This window comes from Phoenix dactylifera, chromosome 5 (assembly GCF_009389715.1).
Source record: "Phoenix dactylifera cultivar Barhee BC4 chromosome 5, palm_55x_up_171113_PBpolish2nd_filt_p, whole genome shotgun sequence".
Lineage (NCBI taxonomy): Eukaryota > Viridiplantae > Streptophyta > Magnoliopsida > Arecales > Arecaceae > Phoenix > Phoenix dactylifera.
The window spans coordinates 896,544-911,106 of record NC_052396.1 but is presented as its reverse complement, the minus strand read 5'-3'; the positions used below and the strand labels follow the sequence as shown (position 1 = coordinate 911,106).

The window sequence follows — 14,563 nt, the reverse complement described above, 5'->3', positions numbered from 1 at the left end:
CTCTAGGCATACATGGTATCCACCATTATCTGAGAAACCGACTGTTTTAACAAAAGAGTGATTCTGCTGCTATATGCAGTTGTTATAACCATTTTCGTTGTGGTCATTATTTCTGTGAAGTTTCTCCTCCTTACTCTCCCATCTTCTTTCTCTATATTTTTTTTTTTGGAACATCAGCGGCTCACACCTGATGAGTGTGAAAACGACCAACAAAATTAGAAAACAAAATGCTGTGCAAAGACATAGGCACAGCTCCGTGGTCTATTCAAAAAAAACCTTCTGAGTGATGAGCCACGAAGGAAGCAACCCAATCTGCAGCACCGTTCGTCTTTCGATATACGTGCATGGCCTGGTAGGAGTTAGCCTCTCTCTTTATCTTTGATGAGCGAAAATCGAGCCTCCTATTCAATGGGGAATATTCTGAAAAATTGTTCAATTGGCAACCTCATCCACGACCATCTAAATAGTTAATGGTTTGGACTAGGATATAATTCTTCGTTATAATCAAGTTCAAATTAGGCATAACTAGTTTGCCCAAGTGCATTGTATACAATTATTTAAATTTGTTCAAGTCGTTAAAAGTTCAACTATTCTTCTCCTTTTAAGATTGCTATAAGTTTTAAAATCTTGCTTTGTAGGTGCTAGAAAAAAATTGCTCTATCACCAGTTTACAACAAGGGGCAACTTTTATTTTTCTTACAGAAATATTTCTTGTAGATTTATATATTAGTCTATAAAATTTTGTGTCATTTTGATCAGCCAGTACGGTTCAGGCCAGGAGCGGGTTCCGGCTTTGGCTGCGTCAGCACGACTCAACCAGGTGCCGTTGTCGGCGGCCTGAACCCGTTTCTCTATTTAGCGTGGACCTGAGAATTTTTTCCGGCTCCTCTCTGATCTCTCGATTTCGACGTCCTCCTCGCTCTCGGCCGGTCCACCGGCGCTCTCGGCAAAGGCAAGCCCCTTTCCTCGCCCTCTCTTTTAGAATAGAACTATAATAATTATTTCCCGTCTTCTGACCTGACCTTGGATTTGGGGCAAAATACCTCGAAGATCAAATGAGTTAGGGATCGTCTGGAATTAATATAAGCCCTAGTTTTTTTTCTAATCTGACCCATGAGCTTCTCTTCTTGTTTGATTAATTTTACCTTGGAGTTTTTTGCTTGAGGTTCCGAAAAATATTACGATCCTGCTCACGAAACTTAAGCTAAAATCCCATAGGCCGATCGTTTTTTGAATTCTTTGCTTCTTGATTCCGGAGACTTAATGTCGCATATCTCGTTTGCTTCGTGTACAGCAATGGCGAAGGGAGTGATATGGGCGACTGCTGAGGATTTGGCAAGGAATCGAGGGAAGGTGCTGTCATTATACCGTCAAATTCTGAGAAGCCTCAACTCCCCGGATCTCCCGCTCACCCCTGCTGCCCGCCTTGCCAAGAAAGCAGAGGTTCGCACCATCTTCTTGTTCGGATCTGAGGAGCGATCCCTCCACAACATTGCGGATCTCATCGATGCTGCGGAGTACTCACTCTCCATTCTTAAGAAGGGACGCCTTCCGTAAAGGTATACATCTCTTGCGAGTTTTCCATCTTTCGCATTTCATTTTTATGTCTTTGAAGTTTGCTTGGTTTTATTCCATGCATTATATGGTGAATCTGGAAGCGAAATGTCGATTTAGATGCTAATATTGGGATGCCTGTATTTCTGCACAATAACGGTCTTTGAGAATGTTTGTGATGATTGCTGAAAGCTTTCACGGAGACATTCTGTTACTGAATTTTGTAAAGGTTTCCTGATGTCTCTGTTTAATGAAGTTTTCTCACTTTCTCCAAGATTTCGGTAAAGAGTAGTTTCGGTCTTGTCTTTCTTTTGAGGTTATTGATCTTGTGATCATTCAATTGAATGGAAGATGAAGGAAATCAAACCATGCCTTCAACGTGAGCTGAGGGTGCGCTCTGATGATAATGGTCCTTGCAATAATGGGACTAAATGTGTTAGAATTTGATTATGTTATGTCGCATTTTAATCTAAGTGCTCTTATGCATGCTCAATATGCTTATTGGGTTGTAATTTAAGTTTTTCCAACCTATTAGATTTGGTCCAACTAGTTCCTCCAACAATATAGTGGTCAGCTTCTTTCTAGGGCAATCAGATTAGGTTTTTTGTGGAAGGGGTATCGGGAAAAAGAGAAAGTCTTCCTCTCATGGTTGGAGGATCTTAAACTAGCTAGATCAAAAGTTTTCTTTTTTTTTTCTTTTATCCCTCCTTTTCTTATCTTGCATTTGCCTGCGAGCATGCATGCATATGTGCGTGCATGGGGGGATGACAGTAATTATGCAGGTAGACTATTAAAATATATTGGACTTGGTTAGGCCATAGACCAGTGGATGGTAGCGTGTGTTGAAACTGTTTAAGCTTGCGAGGGAATGGGGGCATTGAAAAGGCACATCAGGTAAGCATTTTGTTGGAGTTAAATGGCAAATATAACTGCTAAGCTGAACTTATTTTGTTTCTTTAATATTTTTCAGATTCTACTTTCTGCTGAACAAACTAGGTAAGCAAGAAAATCTTTTTCAGAAATGTAAACAAGAGTCTCTTCAACTTACTTTTGTGTTGTAGGTTGTTGGGCTTGGTGGAGTTGAAGTTACATGTATGCATATTCTTTTATGTATCTAGGTGGGGTTGGCAGAGGTTATGCAGGTAGACAGTTGGTTGTCTAGAGCTGGAAGAAATGTATGACCGCGATTCCTCAATCTTATCTTTCTAAAGAATATTTAAAAGCATTTTAGTTAAAGATTTAAGGGTGCCTTGTTGTAAACAACATGCTTATGTTTTGGTGCAGTAGGTAATTGCTAGAATGGAAAGTGCGATGTAGGAGCAGCCAAATGATAGGTATGGAAGCTTTTACCTTTTGACTCGATCCTATCGATCCAAAGAATTTCCATTCCTTCTCTCTTCCATCATGACTCTCTCTTTAGATCTTATTTTCTTTCACTTTTTATTGTAAGGAGTGAGTAACCTCCAAGATCAAGATTTAATGCCCAGCATGTTATGGTTTGGGGTTTTATGCATTGTGGAAGGTGACATTATGATGATTCTTACTTGAGAATGCTTTTTTTTAAAAAAAAGAAAATTGAGCATTAAAGGGCTTCACTTTTATGAGATAGTTGATTGTTGATGGTAATTTGCAAGTAAAACATGGCCCTACAAGAAAAGAGAGTCGCAACGGAGCAAGCATCATGTTTGCAACAGTTAATACATGTAATAACATTAGTATGTCCCTGAAGAAGAGAATTGATAAAGTCATGTTAGATGTGTCAACAAAGGATACTGTTTAGTATAGATTAGTCTACTGCACTTGCTAGGGAGCAGAAGTATACACATTAAAAGGTTTTGTACTTATAAATCTATGCTTTAATAAGTTGAGCTCTCTGTCTCTCTCAAGCATTGAAGTGTCATGGACTAAAGGAAGTGCATCTCTAATAAATTACATATTTACCAAAGAGAGAGGCTTCACCCAACAAAGCTATTTTAGGTGCATATGGTAGACATGATGCTGCAGTAGATACATATTATTTAATTTCTTGGGCACACAAACTCATCAACTATTCTCCCATGCATGCTATGTGACTGCTTCTTCCATAATCACCTTAGCTCAGGTGTTGTTTTTTTTTTTGGTTTCTATTGCACATTTTTAGTTGGTCAGTTCATCAAATGATAAAAGTGGATAGAATGAAGCTATGAGGTATTCTAGTCCACATGCTCATAATGGAGGAGATATGCTTCAAAGAGCTTTAGTAATAGAAGATCAATTATATTGTTGTAAGAACTGATGCCAGTGGTGCTAACAACATTCCTTCATGTGGACAGAGGAGAAGGAATGCATTTTAGGAATTGAATTAGTCTTAAGACTGGCTCATGTTGGGCTCCATTATTCTAAAGATTGAAGGATGCTCTTTTTGATCCAAGGATTTTTGAAAATTTTAATTATGTGATCTGTGATCGTGTGATGCACTCATAGAAATTTTACTAGGTGAAGTTTATCTATAAAGATTATGATATTGGTTTGACGAGTTTAAAAATGCCAGAGATACAGAAACATATGAAGTTGATAAAAGAGCTTTCTCATCTTACCAAGTTGATATGAGGGGGCTGGTCGTGTTGATGCTCATTGGACAATTCAGGTGCCCAACAATTGAGAGATGCTTCTTGATATAAACTTGATAGGGCTGGATAATTCATTTAAGCTTAAAAAGTTAGTTTGAACTGTTGTGCATCCCTAGATCCTGTTTGGTTATGATTCAACAGACCCAGATTAAATGAGTAAGCCTGGAATAGATTACTTAACACCCTTAATCCTACTTTTCTGATAGTGTAGCTTTATCCTGGTTTATCCTGATTAGGTAGGAAAAGGTGGCAGCTTATTTTTACACATACCCCTTTTGCTAATGGGATAAAATGGGCCACAATGCAGAATAACCTGGAAGAAACAAGATTCTTTCTCATTCTACATAAATCCTGAAATAACCAGGGCTCTGACTTTTGTGAAAGGGAACAACACTTGGAAAAGATAAGGGTTAGTGTTGTTTGATCAAAAATAATGGATTGCAAACCTTGGACATGTCCAGGTAAGATTGCTAGACAGGTCCGTGATGACTGGAAGTTGGCCATACATTAAAATCCTTGTCCTATTATTTACCTTGTTCTCATACTGCCCTTAAAGATTCTAAAATCTTGTTCCTCTTATTATTCCTTAAAATGGCAGAGGGTGGTGAATTGCATGATGCAGTTAATGGCACTTTAATATTATGAAATGCACGAGGGTGCAAAAGCATATTTATAAGTGAGAGAAAGGAAGTTGCTGTCATAAAAAAACAAGAAAAGGAAGTGGTAGTTTTTCAACAAAAATATAAAAGAATATCATAAAGTGCAGAAACTATTTGGTGGTTGTATGTGGTACATTTAACATACTTTCAGAACATGATGAAAGAATAGATAGGCACAAATTATTTGAATTAAACTTGATCCCATATTGCTTATGTATATACACATACAATAAAGAAGAGAGTGCATGTGTCTTTGACACCTTAATAAAATTGTTACACCATTTTCTACTTTATTAATGAAAGATAGCATGAATAAACAATACTAAGTAGTTAGCTCAGTTTGGCCTTTGATAAATATGTTCTTTCTTTTTATAAAAAAAAGTCTGTTTTAAATGTGCCCTGCGGATAACAGTTTTGCATAAAAAAAGATTAGTCTTTGTTCTCACTTCAGATGGGAATGCACAGGAGCAAAACAATTGTATTCTCTTAAGCTACTCAGACGAAGGTATGTGATTTAGGACATGTTGAAGTAAAGGATCGCAAAAAAGATTAGTGGCTATTGCTTCAGATGGCAGTGTACAGGGGTGTGATGATTACAGCTTGCCTTGAGCTTCTCAGAGGATGGTATCTGAGTTAGGATATTTAGGGGCACGGAACTCTACTTCAGATGCTTACACAACTTAATGGACAATGCTGGTATATGATTCTTTAAAAAGGAAAGTTTGGTCTCTTCTAATGTCTCATTCAACATGTGGACCTTGAGGTACACTGCTAGGGGGCATGAAGCCCTGGTGCTTGTTTAGAAGAGGGTTAAAGAAGTTGCTAATGGATTAGTATCCTGTTTTTGTACCTATATTTATGTACTCATTATACGCATGATTAATGCGTCCCATGGATATTTGGTGCATAGGGTTGGATTATGTGGTGTTCAATGGGCATTTCTAGATCTGATTCTGGAGCTCTTCAAAGTTTGATGATTGCAGCAGGAAAAATGAAGATGTAAAGACCAAATTGTATGTGGTGATGATTTTGTCAAAAAAATCTCATGCAGTGATATAGTTCTTAGGAAGGAGTTTCATGAGAATAAAAGACATATTTAGGAGAACCTGATGCCTTAAATTTTTCTAGGCTGTGCCTTTGTCTGGTGTTCAGAATTCAGAGCATGGTAGTGGAAGACTTGGACAAACTTAAAGTTGATAATTGATTCTTGGAATCTTATCTAGTTTAATGCTACCTCCAGAAGATCAACATTATGGTTTATAAGGTTAGCTTTAATTTTGTATTAAGAATTTGGTGGACCATCGACCTTACTAAAAAAAATACATGGAAAGCATCAATGTATTGAATCTGATAAAATAACTCTTTATTTGTCAAATGAATAATTCAACCCTTTGTAAACTTTTCAATGACTGTTCTATGAAAAATCTAATAGCTTTAATTTTTTATTAAAAAATTGGTGGACCATCAGCCTTTGCCCAAAAATGTAGAAAAGAAGCATTGATCAACATCTTGAATCTGATAGAAATAACTGTTAATTTGTCACATGAATATTTCAACCCTTTGTAAAGATTTCAATCCTTTGTAAACTTTTTAATGGCTGATCTGTGAACAATCTAATGTCGTTAAACTATAAGGTTATGGAGAATCTAGCCACAGAAATATAATTTTAAGTAGTCTGGTTGAAACTTTATTTGGTATTATGCAAGTAGTCTGGTTGAATCTAGCGTCATCCATGGTTAGATCAAGATCAAGAGCAACGGCAAGACCTTCACCAACTAGCTGGTCGATGGAGAAACTGAATAATTACTCTATATCTATTTGCCTTCTTTGTTGTCTCTAATGCAGATTTTTTGCTATACTGATATGTACATAATATTCTATCGACACAAGCCCACTGTATTGTTAATATATATCTTATGGTTTATTGATACACATCTCGTATTGAAGCTTTCTCAGTGTGCTGATACATATTCGACAGTTCATTGATATGCATTACTCATTTTGTTGATATGTATTTTATATTTTATCAATGCACACTTCAAACCAAGGTAATACAGACGGTTATTTTATTAATACATCGTATATGTCTAGAACTCCAGATGATATTACCTAAGTTCCCTTAATATCTCAACCATGCTAGTTTGACTTTGGGTACCTTCTCAAGGTTTCCCACAACGAGCTCAGCTTATTGCTCGTGGTATCATTCTTGATAGGAAAAGATGGTGATGCTATGTGGTGAGGCAGACGGCGAGACAAAGACTTAAAGTTTGAGTAGATTGGAGGTTTGGATTTGATAGGAAGAGAATAAAAGTGATAATGAGTTATAACGAGTCGGTGGAGTTCTCAATGTCATTGAAGGTAGGCTGATATGTTGAAGAGAGAAAAGTCGAAACGGGAGAGAGAAAAGGAATAGGAGGAAACAAATGGCTCTCTATTCCATTAATGGGTTTTAAAGAAAAGAGATAGTGCTTCAGAAGCTATGAAATGGGGCATGTGGCATGCCAGTAGGCCCTCCTCATATGATACACAAAAGGAGCCTCAGCAGGAGATTTTTGCCCCTCTTTAGGGGTAGTGTGTAAACAAGGTATAACTACTATAGGTGGTTAGAATTTTTTGAGGTAATATGGAGGAAGTGTGTCACTTCCCCCAAGGTTCATGATATAGGTGCTTAGAATTGAAACCAAGCAAATTAGAGGAAGTGTAATAGCAGTAATTGCAGTTGTAACGGTCAATCACTTGATAATGGGAGCCTATGCAATGAAAATCTAAGCAAGGTTCGAGGAGCTCATTGTTGTTTTGAAGAGTCATAATAGAGAATAGATAAAAACTCATGCTTTTGTAACTTGGGGGAACACAAGCAAGAAATTTGATTTGATGTGGCAACTGCTGGTTTTGCTCGCCAAGAATCGGCAACCAAAGTACAAACATTTTAGGGAATCATGAACATGAGCAGCGAGATAGAAGTGTGCCGCTAGAAGTCCCCATGTTTCCACCAGTGTACTGTTCTATTAAAAACTGAAATTTGAGGAGCATGTGCGTAACATTGTAGATAAAAAGCCGACACTACAATCCAGTTTAAACCGATCCAAAAGCAACCAATATTAAACATATTATATACATACTTTCGGTTGCAGTTTCACTTTGGAGCCAAAATAATAAGATCTGAGCTTGCTTTCCAGTAGGTAAGCATGAGTGGCGTGAATTGCAATAATGAACTATAGCAAGACATTTTCACCAGGAAATTTATGGATAAAGGAAATAGCGGACTAGAAGACGGGACAGCCATCGACTCGCACCCCTTTAGCAGTGGGACAAGTAGCAAGGTCACAGTGCTCCCCGCCAGTTCCCCACCAGTTGAGACTTGTGTTCTCCAAGTTCAGCGTGAAGTAGAGGAGTACCCCCATGAATGCGACGCCGGCATCCAGTGCAGCAGAGAGAATGTAGTTGTACCTCTCCCACCATTTTTTTCGGTAGCGGAAGACGAAGAAGTTGAACACAGTTCCAACTGTAACCCAAGCAGTGTAGTTCAGTGCTGTGGCTGGAGGCATATAAGCTGTGGCTCCAAACAACACTGGGAGATTTATCAGGGGGATCCAAGTTTGGCTTGGGAATAACCTATGGAAGATCCACACGATAATGGGCCCCAAAGCTCCAACAGCGAAGAACCAATTGAGTGCTGCATAGTTGCCCAGTGGCCCAAAGATACGCCTGGGTCCAACCAGACCCCAGATGACTGAAGCATCAAAGAAGACTCTATCACTTGGGCATGTCCAGGGGCTGTTTTCTGGAAGGAGGTCAGATTGGCATATATTTGTGATGGACCCCAGCAACCACCATGCTACAGCAAGGTTGATCGTTCCTGCTATGATAGTTCCAATAAACTGTTGAGAGAAGAGTTAGTTGGGTGGATATGAAATGTTTTGGAGATTGCTGCGATAGCAAAATATAATAAAGAGGGTCGACTACGTAATGAATTTGAAGAATGTACCTGCTATGATAGTTCCAATGAACTGTTGAGAGAGGAGTTGGGTGGATATGAAATGTTTTGGAGATTGCTGCGATAGCAAAATATAATAAAGAAGGGCGACTACGTAATGAATTTGAAGAATGTACCTGAACTAGGAACATTGATCTGGGTGGAATCTTCATGTAATGGCCGAGCTTGAAATCAGCGAGGAAAGAGACAGCTTGAGACATGCTCATATAACCATAAACTTTGAAGCAGACATTAGCAATCGGCTTCCCCGGTAAGATCAGACCAATGACATATTCTGTAATAATGTTGAGACCTGGGGTCTTTTGAAAACAGAGCAAAGCAAGAAACAGTAAACACTAGGGCAGTAGAGATCAAATAATAATACAGGTTGTATGTAAAGGTGGTGGCTGATATCATTTTGAATGAATTTTGCTCGAACAAAGATGTCATTTGAATGCTTCTTTCAGCAATGCATGAATCACATGTAAATTGTTAGGAAGTTTGATGGGCATTAACTTTTACCTGGTTTGTAGTTGCACTTATGATGCTGATCGGAAGAGTGAAAAAGAAAGCCATACCGCAGGCAAAGAGGAGCCCCCACCATGGGAGCTGAATTTCGTCCTTTAGCACAGTGCAGAGGATTAGAGAGACTACAATTGTCAATACTAGCAACAAGTGAAACCACCACCCAGGTATATCCTCATATTTCCTCATTAACTTGGTGTGAATGTCAGGCTTGCCATTATATGAAGCACGAAAACGGTCATAAATCTCCCTACACGGTAATCAAGTTTACTTGTGAAGAAAAACACTATTCATTTAAATACAGCCAAAACACTGAAAAGATGTGCTTCAGAGATGAGAGGATGCAGAATGGCTTAACAATCTTTTGCATCTGACATCTCTTAGACATTTCGTCTCCCACTCAAAGGTAGTGGTAGGATTTAAATCATGATTTCTAATATCTTGTTCCTTCAGAATTTTACGGATGCAAAAAAGCATGGACAGAATATGCAGCAGCTTGCTTTTTTAAATAGGACATGATGACAGCAGTTACCATGAATCACCGTCCAAAGATTTTGTTCTACTCACAGATGTTTTTGTTTCTCATGCCTTTCTCCATTCTCAGTCAACGAGTGATTATATTTGCATCTTGCATAAGTATATGATGGCTTTAAACTCTATATACACAATAGCAGTTCTATGAGAGTTTATCACATTTGTGCTGAACCAACTGTGGTCAAAATTGGCTTTGTCAGCATGTTTTTTGGAAAAACCATCAAGTAGTTACTTGTCTTAGAAAATATTTGATTTTTTTGTCATATGACCTTCAATAATTTTATGTAATATGTTGCGTTGCCATTGACAAATATGGTGTCTTCCGAAACTTTCAAAAGATATTTTACAGGCTAGATTATTGAAACTCTCAGGCATGTCAGGCATGCCAGGATGATTATGCCTCCACAGAGCAATTAGAAGGTGAACGATGAAAGTATGATGAAAGTATCATCCGAATCACATAAAGGCAGGGTAAATTATTATAATCTCCTATATGGAAACGTACCTTCCATAGAAAAGGGCGACATGTGTGATTGTAGAAGCAATGGTAGCGAAACCAAGACCATAAGTCACGGCAAAGAAAACACTCAGATTGATCCTTCCATGCTTCTCATAGGCTTCCATGTCGATTTCAAACTTGTCATTCACAATAGAAGTGATATCATATGGTTGGCCGGTAGAGGTAAACAAATTTGAGGAGAAGATGGGGAATGTCTGGGCATTGTACAAGTTCAGACCCCAATAGGCCACCGGGGTGATAATGTAGACCGTGAAGGCATAACCAATAAATACATTGGCGATGGCAAAGAAGGGGCAGACGAGCGGGCTGAACAGGAAGGAGGACACCACTGTCCAGTCCAGGGTGAATGCGCCGAGGCCCAGGCCGTGCATGCCAGATCCAAGCTGCTGGGCCGTGACGGACTTGGAGAACACCCAGCAGACCCATGACATGCTGGTGACGGTCGAGAACAAGTACCCTGGAACAGCATACCATGCGAAGCTGCAAGCGAGTGCAATGACAAAAAATTTGGCTCTTGTCATGCGGCGATCTTCCTTTTCATGCAACGCCCTGCAGATCCCAAGTTGTATTCTTCATGTTACTGAGAATTGTTTATGAATTTTATACAATATGTTTTATCATTAAATCAGCTGAAAGAACAAAGTTCTCTGCTACTAAAAGTAAACAGGCTTAATATGGGTCATTGTATATCAGATAAACGCAGCTATTATTTTAAGCCTGTAGATTCATTCATGATTGTAAGACCCTTTCTTATTAAATAATGTTAAGTTTGTTCCCAAGTAAATTATGGATCCGTTGAAATCTTACACTTGTTCATATGCACTATAGTGATCTTAGAAATTGAATTTGCAAATATGGTATATATGTAAAAATTATTAATTTTCACTTTGTGGTGATTGGTGATGTCTCAAGTATCAACTAAATTGGCTAGCAGAATCTCATTTGATGATTTATTTAATGCTTGTGATGATGTTATGTGCAACATTGTCTAATCAAAAAGTTACCTGACTGCCGTGTGCATGAATTTGACATCAACAATATTATTACCAAAATTGACAATGAAAACCTGAAAAACCGGAAAAACCTACACAGAAACTCCAAGTTAATATCCTTAAACCTTCAGGATTTATTGTGGTAAACAGGAACTCCTTGATTGTATAGCGATCACTTCGTGAATCTATTTTAATTGAGAAAAGAATTAAAAGAAATGTTTATGTAGCATTAGATGCGGAACAGATGAAGTCGGCACTAGACACAGTTTAATACAGTGGAGGTGAGATACATGAACAGAGAGAGCAGTTTAAAATTAGAAGTTTTATTATATAAATCTTTAAATAGATTCAAATATTTCTGACATGTTGAATACTTTTAACGTGCTCTATTAATTATTAGATGGATTTGAATGTTTCAAATGCAACTTAAAACCTGACCTGCATGTTTTGATACATTGACCTTTTCTAATTCTAAGAATTTTAAAGTTGGTAATATTTAGTAGTGTCATGTCATCTAAGCCCCTTGGTTATGTGGCACTCTTTCACCAAAGAATGACATAATCTACATTGCTGGCCTTATATGCTTCCAAAGCTTTGCTGTCCGAATATAAAAGTTAGCAAGTTATACTTCATCCAATGCCAAGCGCGCTTGCGCCTGCCAGCCTTCATAGAAGGATGTTGAATTCTATATCTAAATAACTGTCTAAAAACTAATCTATACAATATTAGTTATTTTACAAATTTTGATTCTTATTTACGAATGAAGCCATTTATCACAAATAAATTCAATTTTTAAATTTGTTAGATATGCCTGGACTCGAATTGAGATATTTTATTTGGGACAGCCTGCATCTTACTACCGTGGACAAACCCCGTGGCCCAGCATTCTCATATTGGAAGGTGCAGACTTCCATGCGCAACAAGTTAAATGTGCGAACACCTCGCAGACTACGAGGACAAATGTAGGGTATAAAGTTTTCTTATGCAAGCCTCAAGGTGTCGTAGTAGCCTAGACTGGAGGAAGAGAGAGATGAATTTGGTACTGTCATTATGTGGGAACACCTAGTACAGGAGGTTGACTGGCCGATTAGTGTGGTATAAGTTATTAATTTTGGGGACCAACTATAGTGCTGTATATGAATGGATTACTCATGGTGACTGCCATGGCCCAACTTTATAGCAGCTTTCTCTGAATTGACATTTAGGTAGACGATGTTAAATGTCATTAAGGAAGAAAGATAAGAAGACATTTAGGAGAAGTTGACACATCGGGGTGGATAAGATGCAATGATCGACGAAATGGTGGGCCTGCAGCAGAACTTTTGGGCCTGTGATAGGAATGGACGGACCCCAAGGATGGGAGCGCTTTTTTTTTTTTTTTTTTTTTTGGTAAGTATGGACATGACTAAGAAAATCAGAAAACAACACGGCAGAAAAAAAACCAGTAACCTGGTGGTTCCTAGCGAAGCCAGCCACCATAAAAAGTAAAGTCTTTGAAAGTCAAACTGGCTGGTGTGGGTGGGTCATATCTGATGCAATTGCTGGAACCTTGGTGCGGCTGATAGGACTCTAGCCATGCATGTTGGTTGGAAATTTGTGTGATATCTGGTTTGTGGTTCAGATTTCTTTTTATCTCGCCATTATAAGAAGAGTAGATTAATAAAGTGAATTGGACCGTAATTTATATAGCACATCATCACGATATACCATGCATTTTGATGACGTGTGGTCTCTCCTACAAGGATTTGCAAAGACATTCTCACCAACCAAGCCATCGGCAGCAAGCACTCCTGCACCGCTCAGGTTGAATATTGTGTTGCAAAACCGTACAAAACTTTGTATTTTAAGTACTCCACAACTACACTAGAATGTAAAGTCCATTATAACCGAATACATCTGATATATATGATACTTAAAAAATTCTAAGACTTAGATAAATAAAACTGGATTAAACCTCCATCAAATATTATTATGATTTCCTATCATAGAATGGATTTTTTTTTTCAAAAAAAAGAAAGATATCATGTGAGACTTTTTATGAGTCCCCATAAATGTCAGATCTACCAGATTGTCTATCAACTATAATGATATGAAAAAGGTACAGTCTGTTACTAAACCAATTCAACAAAAAAACTTGAAATGCCTTAAAAATTAGGAGAACAGCACGAGTTCTAAAGAACACAAGCAGCTAGTAAGAAAATGGAAAAATAATAGATTTAGAGAGAGAGAGAGAGAGAGAGAGAGAGAAGAAACGTACCGGAAGAGAGAGACCTGCACGAGTGTGGTCGGCCACCACATGTGCGCCGGCTCCACCACGTACTTCCTCATCAGCCCCGCCCACCCGTAACCCAACACCTGAAACCAGGCCACCCAATCGTTCACGTTAGCACCAGAAGCCAAACAAACCCGCCCCCCGGGCGCACGATAGCATCATCCCCAACCCGATCTCTAAATAGGAAAAAAAGGGAGGACGATGAAGTTGAAACTAACCTGAGTAGTGATGATGAGAATCCAGCCGGCGGTGAAGGAGATGGTCCTCTTGTAGAAGGCCCTGATGATGTTCACGATCCCGACGCCGTACGCCGGCCCGTTCCCGAAGGCATACCCGGCGTTCGCAAAGATCGAAATCAGCACGTGCTCCTTCATGTTGAAGGGCCCCGGATTCAGGCTGAACTGCCGATCGCCGAACCCCGGGAGCCGGAACTTCGCCGCCGGCAGCACCCTCGCCAGGAAGTGCCCCACCGGCAGCGACGCCACCTGGATCGAGATCTGGGTGATGATGAGCGGCTCCGTCCGGTAGGAGAAGAACTGGTTCAGGAACGACATCAGCGAGCACGACAGGATCCCGATGAACCACATCCGGAACGTCCACACCGGGAGCGTCGGGTTGTCCGTCGTCGGCACCGTCAGCCGCACCTGCTCGATCGGGGATACCTCCTCCTCGTCGCCGCCGGCGGTCTTCTCCACGTCCATCGCCGACACCGTCGCCGTCATCGCCCCGCACCCGCCATCCATCGCCGCCGGTAACTGACTTCTCTTCTCTACTTCTCTTTCTTCACCGCCCTCCATCTTTTTTTATGCCGGTGGCTTCGATTGGGGGTCCGAATCTGGGAGGACACTGGGTAATTGGGAGGGGCGCGGATATATAGAGGAGCCGGGCGCGTGGAGGAATGGGAGGACAGGGGCAGCGAATC

General features: G+C 39.5%; 1 protein-coding gene and 1 non-coding gene across 5 annotated transcripts; one reads left to right on the top strand and one right to left on the bottom strand.

Moving 5' to 3' along the window:
- Window positions 1–2,519: 2,519 nt before the first annotated feature.
- Window positions 2,520–10,349, top strand: LOC103717101. Of its 2 annotated transcripts, none has more exons than XR_001879981.2 (5): window positions 2,520–2,550; window positions 2,616–2,729; window positions 2,839–2,888; window positions 9,332–9,490; window positions 10,229–10,349. It is a non-coding gene; the product is annotated as an uncharacterized LOC103717101 (transcript). The 2 variants fall into 2 exon arrangements; XR_003387528.2 differs by lacking the exon at window positions 10,229–10,349 and adding an exon at window positions 9,777–10,198.
- On the bottom strand, window positions 7,826–14,563 carry LOC103717100 (oligopeptide transporter 4-like). Of its 3 annotated transcripts, none has more exons than XM_008805349.4 (6): window positions 13,860–14,561; window positions 13,627–13,724; window positions 10,363–10,926; window positions 9,321–9,573; window positions 8,936–9,118; window positions 7,826–8,703 (listed from the first exon to the last, which is right to left on the bottom strand). In XM_008805349.4, the coding sequence occupies exons 1-6, from the start codon at window positions 14,436–14,438 to the stop codon at window positions 8,089–8,091; spliced, it is 2,292 nt and encodes a 763-aa protein (XP_008803571.1). In that variant the 5' UTR covers window positions 14,439–14,561; the 3' UTR covers window positions 7,826–8,088. The 3 variants fall into 3 exon arrangements, with proteins under 3 accessions (XP_008803571.1, XP_008803573.1, XP_008803572.1); XM_008805351.4 differs by having other exon boundaries at window positions 8,313–8,810; window positions 13,860–14,563; XM_008805350.4 differs by having other exon boundaries at window positions 8,524–8,703; window positions 8,811–9,118; window positions 13,860–14,563.